Source organism: Bombus flavifrons, chromosome 14 (assembly GCF_040668555.2).
Source record: "Bombus flavifrons isolate JBK064 chromosome 14, iyBomFlav1_principal, whole genome shotgun sequence".
In the NCBI taxonomy this organism is placed as follows: Eukaryota; Metazoa; Arthropoda; class Insecta; order Hymenoptera; family Apidae; genus Bombus; species Bombus flavifrons.
The window spans coordinates 7,642,065-7,657,913 of NC_138455.1; the positions used below are offsets into that span (position 1 = coordinate 7,642,065).

The 15,849-nt window shown below is 40.4% G+C and overlaps 1 protein-coding gene across 8 annotated transcripts in view; it reads left to right on the forward strand.

Moving 5' to 3' along the window:
* Positions 1-15,849, forward strand: part of LOC138186857 (protein lozenge) — a 44,645-nt gene that overhangs the window by 15,817 nt on the left and 12,979 nt on the right. For 6 of the 8 annotated variants that reach the window (XM_069127109.1, XM_069127106.1, XM_069127113.1 and 3 more), the window contains exons 2-4: positions 4,171-5,107; positions 6,086-6,316; positions 13,020-13,133. In XM_069127109.1, coding sequence (XP_068983210.1) covers positions 4,804-5,107; positions 6,086-6,316; positions 13,020-13,133 — 649 coding nt within the window. In that variant the 5' untranslated portion in view covers positions 4,171-4,803. Of the gene's footprint in view, positions 1-847; positions 1,481-4,170; positions 5,108-6,085; positions 6,317-13,019; positions 13,146-15,849 lie in introns of those variants that run through there. The other 2 variants (XM_069127107.1, XM_069127111.1) reach the window with 2 other exon arrangements.

Below are 15,849 nucleotides of genomic sequence, written 5' to 3' on the forward strand. Positions count from 1 at the left end.
ATTCATCTTACTACAGATAAACAGTAATTTTTACGTTTTACGAAAAGCGTTAGAAAATTTCAAGCGTTTGCTTCTCTCCTTTACGATCGACGATTTAACTCGTCATCCTACTATCGACATACGATATCTATTTTTCTAGTAAAACAATCCTGGACACCTCCTAATGTCTGAAATGCAGAGCGATCAGAGCACGAGTGCACCAAACGTCAGAAATTCGAGTTAGCAGCGTCGAAAACCGCGAAACCGGGAAACCACTGGGCTTTGGGTTTCGAGTTGCCGTTGAAAAACACCAACGATCCCGCTAATCCGGCTGGAGAGTCCAGTTACGCGGGTGTTCTCGATATTAAATCGCGGGGCCCTCAACCTCATATCGGCGGGTAAACGAGAGACGAGGGAGAAACAACGGCGCGGAGGGAGAGGGTGGAAACTCTCTGGCAAACACCCGAGAACAATGATGATGACGCTCGGTCCGTCTCCTCATTAACTTTCGACTAATTAAACGCAACGACGCTCGTTACGAGGCGAGACGACGGTCGGCGCGAATTTTGGCGCACGCCACGACGCGAAAGAAAAAAGTCGCCGACCGATTCACCCGGTGAATCGATCGATCGATCGAAGTCGTCCCCGCTTCGGTTTAGCTCCGCTCCGCCCCGCGAGCCGTCGGTCCGTCGGTCCGTCAGACGCACGCGAGCCACACCGCAAAAGGGTCGAAACGAAAGGGGTGGGAAAGAGAGGACCGTGAGTATGAGAAAGAGAAGGATAGAGGTTAGAGAGAGGGTTAGGGGTCCGGTGGGAGATAAAGCGATAAAGAGCAACGGAGGAGAAAGAGAAAGAGGGCCAAGCCAGCCAGAGAATGTGAGACGAAAAGAGCCAGTGTAAGAGAAAGAGAGGATACGCTTGTGCGACGAACGGAGACGAACGCTCGCGGAAGGAGTGGGGTTGCTCACGGGGTGTGAGAGGAACCAGGAAAGGGGAAAGGGATGCTGCGTGTGTTGGCATGGACCAGTGCGTCAACGGCTGTTGCCTCACACGAACCGCCGAAATTATAGTTAGTGGCCCCGACGGGTATTTTCAGAGACGACTGTGACTACCAAAACACGCCAGCCTTCTCGGATTCTCCGCCAGCTATCTCGGAATCCCTCGTGTCACTGGAACATTCCAAGATATTCTTCGAACATTCGGAAACTTTGCGGATTTTCAGACGTTCTGAAGATGAAAATTGTTTAGAGTTGAAGTGTACTGAATTATATCGGTTTCTTTGGTGGGATTTTGGTGTACATCGTTTGGTGGATAGAGAGATTGCAGGTTGACAATAACACGTCGTGAACTTGTATCTCGTTTATGCTGGACCGATGACAGTAGAGAAGATTGTGGTGGATGGAAGCTTTGCTGTGGAAATCGAAGGTTCCATGAGAGTGAGGTTTTGTTGCGGTGAAGATTGTGATAGTCCGTCGGTTGCTGCAGTGAACACGGCCAGACAGTGAGTGCGATTCTTTCAATGGAACTTGTATTACTTGGTGATTAGGTCCATGAATATGCTCAAGAATTTAATCAAGAATTTCTTCTCACCTTTTCGAAGCATTTTTCGAATTCTCCACGAAGGAAGATTCTTCTTCCTCGATGCTCGCATGTGTCATGGATTTAAGAAGAAACGTCAAAAATCGTCTTAGCAATATAACAAGCTTCGCAATTAGTGCGAATGATATTACCGTGATACTTTCAAGAGTCGATGGAAATATTTTCCCCGGAAGTGGAAACACGAGAGTAGCCCAGCAAGAGATTTGAATGCGAAGTTAAGCGAGAATCTTATCCGTTGCCGTGTCGTTCTTTCAGGAGGGTCGTAAGATTCTTCTCCCCTCTATCTTCATTAGCATCGTGCTATCATAATCTCTAATCGTCATCTTCGAGTCAAAAGACTCTTTGAAGAAGTCTTCGAAAAAGGACAAACGTTTCTTTCAAAGATCTACATCAACAAAGCACATTGGTCTGATTATTTACACACGGAATTCCTCAGCCTTCAAACTCTTATCAAACAATTGCATACCTCTAATCTAATTGCCATCTTATCAAACATTAGGATTCTTCGACAACAGTTCCCCTCAAAAATCAACTTTGACAATGACAATTATTCTAATCTACATCCGTAGATTCCTAAAAACGGAAGACTCCGTCTCAAACTTTCGTCAAACTGCTCCATACTTTATTGATCTAATCACCACCCTCTCAAACACCGAGAATCTTCGACGAAAGTCTCTCTCGAGAATTCACATTAACAACTCTAACCGATTGCTTCAATTGCTTCAAACCGAATGCTTCAATCAGACCGGATCTGAAGACTTTTGTCTCAAACGTTTGTCAAACAACTTCGTATCTCTAGTCCGACCGAAAGATTTTGCATACGAGTTTCTCCAAAAAATCCGCATTGATAAAGCGAATTAAGCTAATTACCTACGATGTACGAAGCGAAGACGCGTTGCCTTCGTGTGTTAAGCTAAGGAGTGGAAATCCGCGAATAATCAGGCGCCGATCGCTCGTTATCGTGCCCGATGGCCTGGTGATCCGCGACACATTCCGATGACAAGTGGCTGATTAGGAGCGGCGCCGGAGTGTCTGAACGATTACCGAATCCTGCTCGGTATCTGACGGCGCTATCCTGGCCTGCCACTGACAGAACAACGTGGTAACGTGCCACGTGCACTTTGACACGCGGTTGTTACGTGCGTAGGGGTTGGATATCCATGTGGCGTGTGGGGGTTGCCTACCGGCGGGCGTTCTTTTTCCCCTATTTTTTCCGTCCCCACCACCAGCCCGCTCCAACCCCTCCTGGAACCACCTGGATCCGGTGTGTCAGCCCCGGTGACGTGCGCAAAAATTACTGAATGAACGGTGACGTCACCGGCCGACCCGCGTGAAAAGTGTGCGAGTCGTTCCTGTCCGTGTCAACCACTCGTTTCGTCTCTTTTTCTCGTACGTGGCACGCTCGCCACCCTATCTTCCCTCTCTTCCCTCTCTTCGTTCGCCGTCTGTTATTCACCATTTTTCCGTACCAGCTTCTCGTTTCGCGTTTTATCAGCGGCGACGCGATCGGTTCAGGGTGTATCGCGTCGGTTCGAAGCTCGATCGAACCGATTGAAGGGCTCCAGGCGAGATAAAGGCCCTTGCTAGCCGTCGTTAAATGGATTAGAAGCGGAAGGGTTGGTCGCACCGGCGACGGCACTCCACCCTCTGCCTCGAGACTCTCCTGGGACCAACCCTTTCTCCCACAGTTTTTGATCACGCTAACTGGTCTCGATCTTGCCCTTTTCGAAGCGATGCTATTTTCCGAGTCTCTGCCATTTGGCTTTGACCATGGTAAAATGTTGTACGAATTTTGGTTTGAATGTTGGCGGATGCAGATAAAATGATTGGGCAGGTTTGGGAATGTTTTATTCTTGAACGGTGTAGAGATAGAGACTTGAACGGGTTGCCAAGTATAGTATTATAAGTTTCATATCTTAAATATAATACTACAACCGAACATAAATGTTATCACACGTAACGCAATTTTTAATACAGTAGAATATCGTTTATATAAACTCTATTTACCTATATCAAATTTTAGGGCTACTTAATTATTATCATAGATAGCGGGAAGAACTTCACTAAATTATAAGAAGTTGAAAATATGTGTCTTCCGTGTTTGGCATTAGAAATACAGGAAATTTGGAGGACCAAGACATGTGATTATTCTCTAAGCAGTTTCTTTTCTGTATTTTTTGTTACATTTCTAAATCGTTTGTTTTGAATTCATTTTATTACATGGACCAACGCTTAGAATCTTTTCTAATATCTGCTTCTCTGTATATCCTCGTCTAGAATTTTATGGAAATCCTCTTTGATCTTTGAGCAGTATATTGCGGTGTAAAAATATTAGTCAGTTGATATTTAAATTAATTAATGTCCTTTCAATATTCTTTTCACGTTATTCTTCGTAGCGATTATTAAAATATGTAAATTGTTGCGTTCAAAATTATAGAATCTGTGAAAATAGTAACTGGCAAAATTTACATGACAGACAAATTATTCTGTCTAAAATAATCGAGTCCGTGAATGTAGTAACTACGGGACAATTGTCTTTCTTCCCTAAGAATCTCCATTATCTACCTTTGACCTGAATTTTCTTGGTTACAGGTGAAACCAGGAGATCGAAATTTTTCTTAGATGCTTCTGGTGTTTGCATTAATCAACGCGTGAGTCTTCGTTACCGCAAGATAAAATTCCCTATAAATAGCGTTTCTTGAAGAGTGGGTCGCTGGAAACAAAACTTAACAAGCTCCAAAGATCCAACAAATCAAGTAATCTCAAGATCACATCCAAAGAAATCAACTTGGAAGATCCTCGACTCACGCCATTAAAAATTAACTTAAAAGCTTTCATCCACAAGCATCATCGAACTTTCTAAAAACTACCAAAATCTCCCAAAATCTCCCATAATTTTCCACAAACTCTTCAACGTCATTATCGAAGCAAAATTTCCGAAAGAAGTACGGAAGTACTCGAAGAAAGAATAACACGATTACATATACAAAGAATTCTTCAAGATTGCCAAATGCTATTCTGAGCTCGCCGTTAAAGTAAAATCTTCGAGAGAAGAGGGTGTATCAAAGTAATCAGAGAAAGAATCGTCGAGCGTCGGGCAGCGCCATGTCAGGTCGCGAAGCCTGACCCAGGAAGAGGTGTACCGGGTGAGGGTCCTCGTAAGAGCCGAGAAGTTCCAGCAGTGAACCGAATGGAAGGATGTATCATCCGGCGTTCTGACTGCCTATGGATATATTCGGCCGTTGCAACGGCGGCGGTGGCGGAAGCACGGTATCCGGAAGCGGCGCTGGCTCGGTGAGGGGGTCCAGCAACGAGTCCAGCTGTGGAACAGCGAGTGCTCCCAGCGAGAGCGGCGGAACCAGCGACAGGATGCAGTTGACAGGAGCCTCGGCTCCTGGCGCTGCCGCCTCGCCGGAGTCGGGTGTTTCTCCTTTGACCGATGCTTACACCAAGATGACCAGCGACATCCTGGCCGAGAGAACCCTCGGTGACTTCGTCAGCGAGCACCCTGGAGAACTCGTTCGGACAGGTATACGCGAGAAACGATCGGCATACTGTGGATTTTTACGGGTTTATGGGAATCTTTACCACACACCGTATCTTCATTTATGTGCATTTTTATCGAACTAAATTTTTCTGCACAAGAATCTTTTATTATATATCAAACGCGTTGAATGATTTTTTTTTTGAAAAGTGAAACCTACATTGTATCTTATTTTGTTTACTCTAGTTTTAGTATATAAAACAGGCTCCCTTTTGTATAAAAATTGAGTTTAGTAGAAATGTAGGTGGATAGGGAGATAAGTTATTCATTAGGAAAATATGTAAATATAGGTGGAGTCTACATACTGGGCCGAAATTGTAGTTGGTGTCTGATTTCGATCGGTTGGATCTACTTAGAATTAGTTGAACGTGTAAAGTCTCATGTGAACGAAAAATTATAGCTATGGAGTTTTCTGTTATATGATCGACTTGTTTATAATTCGGATCGTTAACGATCCAAATAAATGTTCTGTCACACAGATAATAGAACACTAGTAGGTTTTGCATCTTTAAATTTCCCACAAATACATAAACATCCGCAGTACTTTGTTAGAATTCGCCTGTATCTGTGCTCTTATTAACAGATTGTAACATGTAAAATGTTTGATGCTTAACGATTCATATCACTTAATCCTAAAAAGGATACGAAATACACGTTTACATAAATGTTAAAAAGATTTGAATTATGTGTGAAAGACAGAGTTTCAAGCTTTCAAAGAGAAAGACAAGATTCAAAGAGTTAAAAAATTTTATATATCACAGTCTGCACGTATAACTACATATAAAGTTAGTTATCAAGTAGACAGATAATAGAGAAACTTTCCAATCGAAAAATATCTTCGTACATGTCGTTTAACCATAGTCAGAAAATTAATTAATATTGATATACGGGAGGCCATAGATGTCTGAAAATGTTATGTTCCTGGTTTAGCTGTGAGGTTAGGTATATTTAATTCCATTACAGGGTCCCCTCACTTGGTCTGCAGCGTATTGCCAGCTCACTGGAGGTCCAACAAGACCCTTCCAGTAGCCTTCAAGGTGGTGGCTCTAGGCGAGGTCGGCGATGGCACTTTGGTCACTGTTCGTGCTGGTAACGACGAGAACTGCTGTGCTGAGCTGAGAAACTCGACCGCTCTGATGAAGAACCAGGTGGCCAAGTTCAATGATCTTAGGTTCGTCGGGAGAAGCGGCAGAGGTGAGTCTTTTATCCAACTAATTTTTAAAACTTTGTCCCTTTGACAAAGCGTCAAATGCAAACGACCTTTTTCTTCCTCATAAAATTTGAATACAGAAGATTTTCACAAATTTACCTACAAAAAAGTCATACATCAAGCGATCAGAAAACAATCTTTTCAAGCGACAGTCTCGTTAAAAGAAAAGTACCAGGCTACAAGTCACACTATCTTCCTTTTCCAAAATATATTTCCATAGTTGTTCATGGTAACGCTATGCAATAGCCAAAGTGTTCTCAAAAAAAAAAAAAAGAAGAAAATAGCAAAAGCAATCGATAAATATTAACAGTCTTTGCAAAAAGAAACACCAAGAACTATAAGTCCTGACGATTGTCCATGGAAAATTTGAATCCAGATATTTCTACGAATTCATCCACGAAAACTTGATGCACCAATCGAACAACATTTTCGAGAAAAAGGTATAAAATACTCTTGCAAACACTATATAGCCTCCCTCTAAAATTCAAATTCAAAGTTTACTTCCCTTCTCGCGAGAATATTCTGCAACAGTCAAACAGACTTCGCAAGAAGAGCCACGTAACTCGTGAAATTAGTTCGCAACGAATCCGCCCCTTTCTTCTTCATTCACTAAACTACGGAGTTGTTGATCTTCGCGTTGACACGCTGCGTTACGGGAAGAAAACTGTGGAGGAGGGGTTTGGCGGGAAGGAAGCTCAAAGAATTCGGCCGCGTAGTAAGGGTAGGTCGCGGACGCCTTCGCGACGACCCTCGTTTTTCCTTGAGGAAAAGAGTCCTCTCGTAAGCGGCCGCGACGACCTCGAAAATTGGACGTTTCGCAGGGGTTGCCGAGTCGTTGATTGGTGTGCCAACCGAACTCGAGGAGACGACGACGTCGTCTTGGGGTGGGTAATGGGTTTTATTTGTCCGCACCACCGCCGAGCAACCTCCTCTTTACTTTCCTTCGTCGAAGTCTCGCCCCCTGAGAACAGGCTCGTTTCGCGCAGAAACGATGAGAAGGGGCTTGAAAAGACCCGACACCCCTGGAAACAGGGACGGCCGATATTAATTGAGGTTTCACTTGGATTTTAATTAACGTTATTAGGGTTGTTTCGTGCCTGCCGATTAGGTAACTCCTTTGACCTACTTCGAACATCTCTGTGAAAATCTTTCGTGTTTTGCTTTTTGGTTGTGCGGTATATTGGATATTGAGACAGATTCTTTCTATCGAAAGATTTTATTCTTTTCAATTAGCACACGTGTTACACGGATTACATGGACGTTTGAGGTTGCAAAATATCCCTTTTATTATATATATTTTATATATTGGCAATGTTTATAAATATTAAGCTAAGATTATATTCCGAGCTACTTATTCTTAACGTGTCCTTGTTTTACTTTATTATAAATGTTCTTTCATAGAAAAAAGGGGTGTGTCATGGAGAATTTCGCTAGTATATTTTTAAATAGAAGTATTTTCTGAGGAGTCACTGCGGTTATATTAAAATATATTGAAATAATTGAATATTAAGTTATAATTATATTCTGACATATTTTTAACGTGTCTTCTCTACTTTATTAAAAACGTTCCCTTTATATAAATGCTGAGAGTCACGGGTTGTTTGATTATTATAAAAACAGATGACATCTTCTCATATGCAGACATTTTGCTCACGGATGAATGATAGAGTTAACTGCTATGATTCTTTTCCAACGTCTCAACTGTCAATGACTAATATATTCTTATTGTCAGTCGCAGTTAAGATAGTTTATTTTGTATTGAAATCGCAAGACGAATGGTAGAATAGATTTAAAGGCTGAATTAGGGTTGAAAATAGGGGGGAGGGAGGACGTTCGAAACCATGAAATACCCGAATTTTCTATCCGACAACGAGGGGGTTGAATCCACCCTCGAGCTCACAGAAACGCGCCAGTCATTTGTCTGGGATTAGCTCTCAATTGTTTTCGTCGAGCGCGGAATTAACATAAGCTAGGATGAAGAATGTAAGAGAAGTGTCTCTCGTCAGGATTCCTGCGACTCCCTGGCTCCTTGAATATTCCCTGGGAGAACCGATGCGCGCCAAACTCTGCAGCGAATCCCTAATGATCCTACCGTTTGTCGAACTCGAAAACATTCCTCTGTATGCATGTGACGGAAAGGTTAGCTTTCATTCTGTTTCCGGAAGGTTCGAAAACTATTTTGCAATGGAAACGTCAACAGAATTCTTTCCTCTAACAATCATGAATATTCCTTTGTATGCCTGTGTGATAGAAATTTTAGGTTTCGTTCTCTTTCTAGAAGAATTGGAAATTATTATGAAGTGGAAACGCTGAGGATAAATTTCTTGGAAGAAATCGTCCAAAAAATTACGACACGTATCCTATGGTGTTTAAAATTAAGTAAATTTGTACAAGATCTGACGAGACCCCGTCGCTAGATACATAGGTTTATTCGCGAGTGGAAAGTTGAAGGGTATCCGTCTGCTCGTAGGGCTGAAACTATAAGCGCCCAAATGATCTATCTCGTTACAGAGCTTAGGGTTGAAGGGGTGGAAACGATCCAGACCTTGCCGCGATAGAGCTGGCATTGCAGACGAACGTGCGGGAACAGGGCTATAGCTTATCATCGATATTACAAGATTCTGGCACGACGTGTTCTGGTTTCTTCGAATCTAGACTATTTTAAGAGAATGGAAAATTAGGAAGAGGATGGTAGAACTGTGATCTGTAATACGTATGAAGTTTAGCTCGTATTACAAACAGTTTTATTAACGTAACTTTTTGGTACGCTTTTAATCATTATCTTATACGAATAGAGAATTCTGATTGCTAATAATTTTCTTAATAATCTGCATTAATTATTCTATTTACGTGAGACTGTCAGGTATTCTAGTACGTATGAATCATTACGTCTAACGAACGCTTGATACTCAATAAACTTCGCTGTTAGTGCTCGCTCACGTGTCTCAGTTTCACTAAAGGAATAGCATCTGTTAGAAGTTTTAAATGATACAATTCCAATAATTATATGCAATTACATAATATTTCGCAAAAGTTTGCACACAATGTTCGCATATTTATATATTTCGTAATTTCGTCGTATTTGAAGCAAAACGGTGATTTTGAAGGAAAGGTGGACCGGTTTTCGCTGACGGCAGTTCATCCTGACCATAATCAATTCGTTATCAGCGTACAATAGCACATTTGCGATTCGTTTGGGAAAATTGAAATTAATTAGTTAGCTCGACAACGGTCCCGCAACAATCTACACCGTTCTGCTAGCCGTGTACACGCACGGTTCACATTTTCCCTGAGAATCGTATGTTAACGAGCATTATCAGGAAATCGATCTCTACGCACTTCTGCCTATCCTCCTTTTTTTCACTTACGTTCATCCACACTCGGCGCTAGTTCAGTTTAACTCTTTAATGTTTATCACATTCAATCCTTTACTTGTTTAGGGCAGTTTCTTCCATTCCATCACATTAACAATTGATACGTAAATTTCAGAAAAAGTCCAGTTTCTATATATAATTTGAGCATACAGTAGAAGGTAGAATTATTTGAGTGATCCAAGTTTCAATATTTAAAACTTCAATCTTGAAGCTTGCATAGAATGACTAAAATTGTTGTATATTATGAGACACCGTTAGCTCCTGATATAACAACGAGAGATTGAGAAAATATCGTGTACTTTAAGTTCAGCAAGAGAATTCGTTTAAATTGAATCTGTTAACTCAATTGCTCTATTGCAGTTAGCCAGATTCCTAGAAACGAGTATTTACTAATAAATATAGTAGCGAATAAAAGAAAGTTCAAAATTGATACTGTTTAGGAATCGCGAAGAAGCCGCGAACACTGTTGCGATTTGATTTCTGATAAAGACGACGCTTTTCGACCAGCGATTGGCATAACGGACTTGGTGGCGATTAGAATCGTTTGCTCTCTCCAAGGGATCGGTCGAGAATTTGTTTGAAAGGACGATCGTCTCGTTTGTAAAGTCCAGTCACTACATTTATCCTTTAATTACTGCCTCTGCCCGCCAGTGAGGTTTCATTGGCTAACCTATGCAGGTGTTACCTTACAGGTGTCATCACGTTTAATGGAATTACAGAACAATTAAGTAAAATGTTCAACATATTGGTGATTAAATGTCATGTATACCTCATCCCTTTCTCTACAGATATACTACAAATTTAATAATAATAATATTTGTGCTAAATATTTTTTATCGTACTATAAACTTCTATCATACATTACAATCATCTATTCTGAAATACATATTATATTTTTCTCGTTGTGCTTATTAAATATAAATTCATTTTGTAAAACCATGTCTTTCTATGCTTCTTATTTTATAAACTCTATTTCACCCACCTCTATGTGTTAGGTGATTAATTGAATTATGCATTACCGAAACCAAAGACGAAGTCTTCGGAAAATTAGAACGTGGAATCTTCTACAATGTAGAGGTTGAGCTCGAAAGGGATATTCGTTGATTGAACATGAGATCGCAAATGACAGGGGATATCTTTGGAATCAGGCAAGGGATGTTTCGATAAAACGCTCGTTAAAGAGGGGACAATGTTGCGTTAAAAAAAAGTGGTGCCACGCAGAACACGGTGGTTGCACACGCAGAGGTTCACCGCAATTCCACGTGCACCCTCTTTCACTCTTTCTCTCGCCCTCATCGTTTCTCACCCCGAGTGGATCGCTGATCGCGTGGCTTTTTCTATCCCACCCTTCCTGACGCTTCTACACGATTCTAAAAGTGAATCACTGTTATCCGCCATACGAGTTCACACAACTCCTATCACGCTATCACATCTAATTCCTTTATAAATGGCAAACATTCCTCCAAAGAGAAGTGGGAGATGACAAAGAAATAGAGAAGAATTATGGTTCGAATTACATTCAATGTCTCGTCGTGATTATTTCATATTTATCGTTAGTAAGTTACATTCAAAGGATATCCATAATTTAGTCATATTATTGTAAATTTTTCTAATCAATAGCGTGATTATCTCCTTGTTACATGTATTTCTATTAAATTAAATTTTGATACGAAATAATCCAATTTTATAGTATTCTGCAATTGCTTCGCTATTGTTTCATACAACTGCGGTTTTAGGGAAGATTGCAAAGGATTCACAGAGGAGATAGGATAATGTCTTAAGTTTTCAATAAAACAAACGCAATAAGAAACTTACGTACAGTGTCTGTCTGGAAAAATGGTGGAGTTTTTATGAAAGGATTTTACAATAGTCACCGATAATTTCATTGATTATTAACAATATTATCGAATTTTGGCAAGTTACAAATTAGAAATTAGATTAGAGATTAGAGATTACATAGTTCTTTCCTATGAATTTACGATTTTACGACAATCACCTGACTCGAAACTTGTAGAATTAAACTTGAAAAGAATAAAACTGTATAAATTCTGACTCGTAACTTATGAAGATAGATCCGTGACTTGCAAAATTTCACCGATAATATTAATTCGTAGTCATAACTTCAAAATGGCAGTAACAATTAGATAGAATAGATACAGTAGGTAGAACTCATGTAACAACTTACAAAGATATAGACTTATTATTTTTCAAACAGACTACTACGTACTGTAAGTCATAAAATTTTCGTTCTGCGAATTCGAGGAAACGTTTTGCAACTAGTTTAAACTTCTTTCTTTAGACAACTGTAAGATTATTACTCCTGGTGAAAGGAGGAAAGAAAGGGAGAAAGTATCGGGGGAATAATGGCGAGTGTCGAGCGTGGCCACACGGTGGTTCACCACGCGAGCTTCTCGTTTTCGAGCGGGGAATCCCGTCAGTTTGTTGCAAGTCACGGCATCCTCCATGGCCGAGCCCTGGCAAACCTTTTCACCCAACTGAAGTTAGTGGTTCCACGGGCAACCCTGCACACGTAGGTATCACCCTTGGTGCCAGTCGCCGTGGAACCATTAAAGGTCACCCCCAATAACTTCGCCCCTTCTTTCTTTCCACGTCCTACGATTCTCGATGAGCAATTCCCCGCCACCCAAGTTCGATTTTCAAACCGGTTCATTTACCATTCTCTCGTTGTAATTTAGAGAACAAGTTATTTGGAACAGGGATGAACTATCTGTTTCTGTTTAGAAATTAGAAAACAACTGTATACTATTTGTTTTTTTTTTTTTTTTAATAAAAAACTTCAATATGGAATTGTTTGGAAAGTTTGTAGCTTTTTGAGAATTGTGTTGTGGTAGATTATGAGAGATTCGGAAGAGGTTAGATTGTTATAAATGTTATTATGAATTTTAAATAACATTACTTTGTAAAATACGACAAAATAATTTGTGCATATCTGGCGATAACGATGTCTTAAATCAAAGAGAAAGTAAATGAGATACAGAGCAAAAATTCATCAGCTGCCCTTAAACTTTTACGAGTTATACAGAGTAAAGAGGGTTGTTTTTCGTCGTTAGGTCCCTAATAGGCTTTTTAACATAACTGGACTCAACCACCCCCATAGGACGATCGTGTTGGCTGGTCACCATCACCGTCGACGACGCCCTCGATACATTACCGACGGTTAATTTGGTTACTACCAGAGTTTCGGTCGGCCAGCCACGTTTGCGAACTTCTGTTTCAATGTATAATGATAAAAAAAAAAGACGACAAAATATGACGCGACGAAAACTAATATTTTTGTATTTCGTGGTTTCAGGGAAGAGCTTCACGTTGACCATCACCGTGTCCACGACGCCACCGCAAGTTGCCACGTACACGAAGGCCATTAAAGTAACTGTGGATGGGCCGCGAGAACCGCGATCCAAGACCAGTGAGTATCACTGTAAGCATTGCTGTTCTTATTTATTATTTAAATTACACTCCACTAGTGTTAACATCGGACATTGAGGTGTTCTATCGACTTTTTTTTTGCGAGAAATAGTTGTATCGGTTTATTGGAAATTATTTCTTGATACTTCGAGCTATCCGCGATCCTTAAAATAATTTTTAATTCAAAAGCAAATTGTACTTTTCGCTACTCGCAATTTATTCAGCCATTTTCAAACCTATCAATCAACGATTTAATAATCTCTTCACCTGTTTCTTCAAAGTTTAACCATTTACGGGTGTCAGTTTTGTTAACATCTAAATTTTTCTTAATTTCAGTGTTAACGTTTATGTGTTACGATTGATTCACGATTTAAGGGAAGGTTTAAGCTTTTGAAAGGCGTGCAGACCTCAAAATCCACAGTCTCGTGCAAATCTAAATTTCTCCTGATCTCGTAAACTTTCAACCTATTACCACCAGCTATCTCGAAACTTTGCACAATTTTTTCAACTCTTCGCAATGTTGCGACACGCCATAGCTCGTGAAAAAAAAATTGAGACTTGGTGCAGGTCGCGTAACTCGCTCCGACGGGAGGCGTCGAAAGCCGCAAGTTGGAAATGGCCCGGAGGCGGCGGTGCGGTTCGCTCGTCGGGCTAAGTTTCGCGCAATTGCCATTATTTATAACCGCGGCCGGCCGCCATAACATTGATAAAGGGCTGCGGCGTTTAGCCGCGGAGATATTGTGCGTCGCCTGCGAAGTTTGCCGTCTCGTTGAAAGAGGAACTGCCGACCAGCCGCATCCTCCTTCGAATACAACGCGCTCGCTGCCTTCCAGACGCACAATTACCACCCCTAGCCGTCGGTTATTTCGTGGCGACGTGTGTCAGCTTCCTCGTTCCTTCGGAACGTTTGCCCAACCTTACACGCTGAATGGAACCGGTATTATGTCAGAGAATCGAAATTTACCGACCCCTTCGCTGTTTGTAAATCTACGCCCAGACGCAAGCCACTGAGATTGAGCTATCGAAGTTGCAAGGGATGTGAAAGGAGAGGGGATCGTCGGTTATCGATGGATGTTTCATTAGGATTTACGAGCTTTTGGAACTTCTTCCTGTGTGTTTGCATTTTTTCTTTTTTTTTTTTTTTTTTTGTTCTTTTCCTTCTAGCTTCCTTTTCTGTTTTTTTTTTAGGATTTTTAGTGGGACGTTAGTTCCGTACGATTGTACATCGCATTCGTTGGAGAATATAAGACTATTTTGGCTGTTTCTCTCTTGTGAAACGTGTCTTTACTTTAATCCACGAAGAGCCAACCAACAGTTTATGGAAATGTCGTAAATACTTCAATTTCTTTAAATTTCATCAAATTGCAGATTTTAGATGGAAGAAACACGGTACCTAATGAAAAGAATATTATGGAAAACCTTGGAATTCTATTTCACAGCTACAATTACAACAATAGTTAGGATTATTTCAATGTATCTATATGTACTTTTCCTTTTATGCGGAAACTATTTTACAGTAACATTTCTAATGAAGCATTCCTACAGAATATGGACAGTATATAGAGTATAGAGGATTCCTAGCGCTATTAAGTGCTAAATTTCTCTTGTATCTACAAAGCGAATTCAGAAATCATACTCCAAGCCAATTCTTGCAAGCATTTGCACTCTTTACACGTCGAAAATAGCTGATGTAACATTGTTTTATATTTATCATGCACATCCGTTCGCCTGTTCGGACCACCCACGAAATCGTCATAAAATACCTTAAATTCGTGTATCGCAAAGTGTACGCGAAGATTATCAAAGGTTCGTAGTTCATCGACTTAAATACATAAATTTTATTTGGATTATTAGAAACTTTATGGCAATGTAGATGGCCGTAATGGAGAATACTATAAAATGAGCGGCGCGTTGCATCTGCTAGAAACAAAATGTTTTCCCCGAAATAAAGGGATCTAGTCGAAGGGACGCGGCTCGAGATAAAAGGGTTACGTGTTGTGGGTGGTCGATCGGCGTTTCTTTAAACCGACCGCTTCCTCGTCTTTGACACGCTCCCTAATTTTATTACGTCTACATCCTCCGACACCGGTGAAACGAATTCAGAGACACGAGTATTAACTCTTTTTGGTTTCGTTCCCTAAATTAAGAACTATTAGTTCTTTGTAGTTTCATGGAGAATCGGACTCGACGTTCTCTCTCATTCGATTCTCCTCAGTTCTAATAAATCGAAACTTTTGTGTTGTAAATGAATGTAGAAGAAATATTTCTCCGTAGATATGTTATTGGTTATGAAACTGTAAAAATTCATAGGAATTATGAACAGATTTTGAAAGCCGAAGTATTACCATTACTACACCGGAAATATATATAGTACCAACCTCGATAACGATTTTTCCAAGAAGTTGTAGAGTTAAGAATATTTAACTTGATCGACTCGTAATAATAAGATAGTCTACTCCTACAACGAATGAATGCTACAATGAACAGTTTTCGACATTAAATTGAGGTTTTTAACAAGAAAAGCAAATGCTAGAAAAGTCACAATTTATTTCACTTAAAATCACTATTTTAAATTTACCTTAGAATTTGTCATCATCATGTTTGTATCATCCTCTTACTATCGATGAGCCGATGAAAGTAAATCATTTCTTTCTTCAAAATTGAATATTAAACACCTATTTATATAACGAAATTAAGCAATCGATAAAAATTGGTTG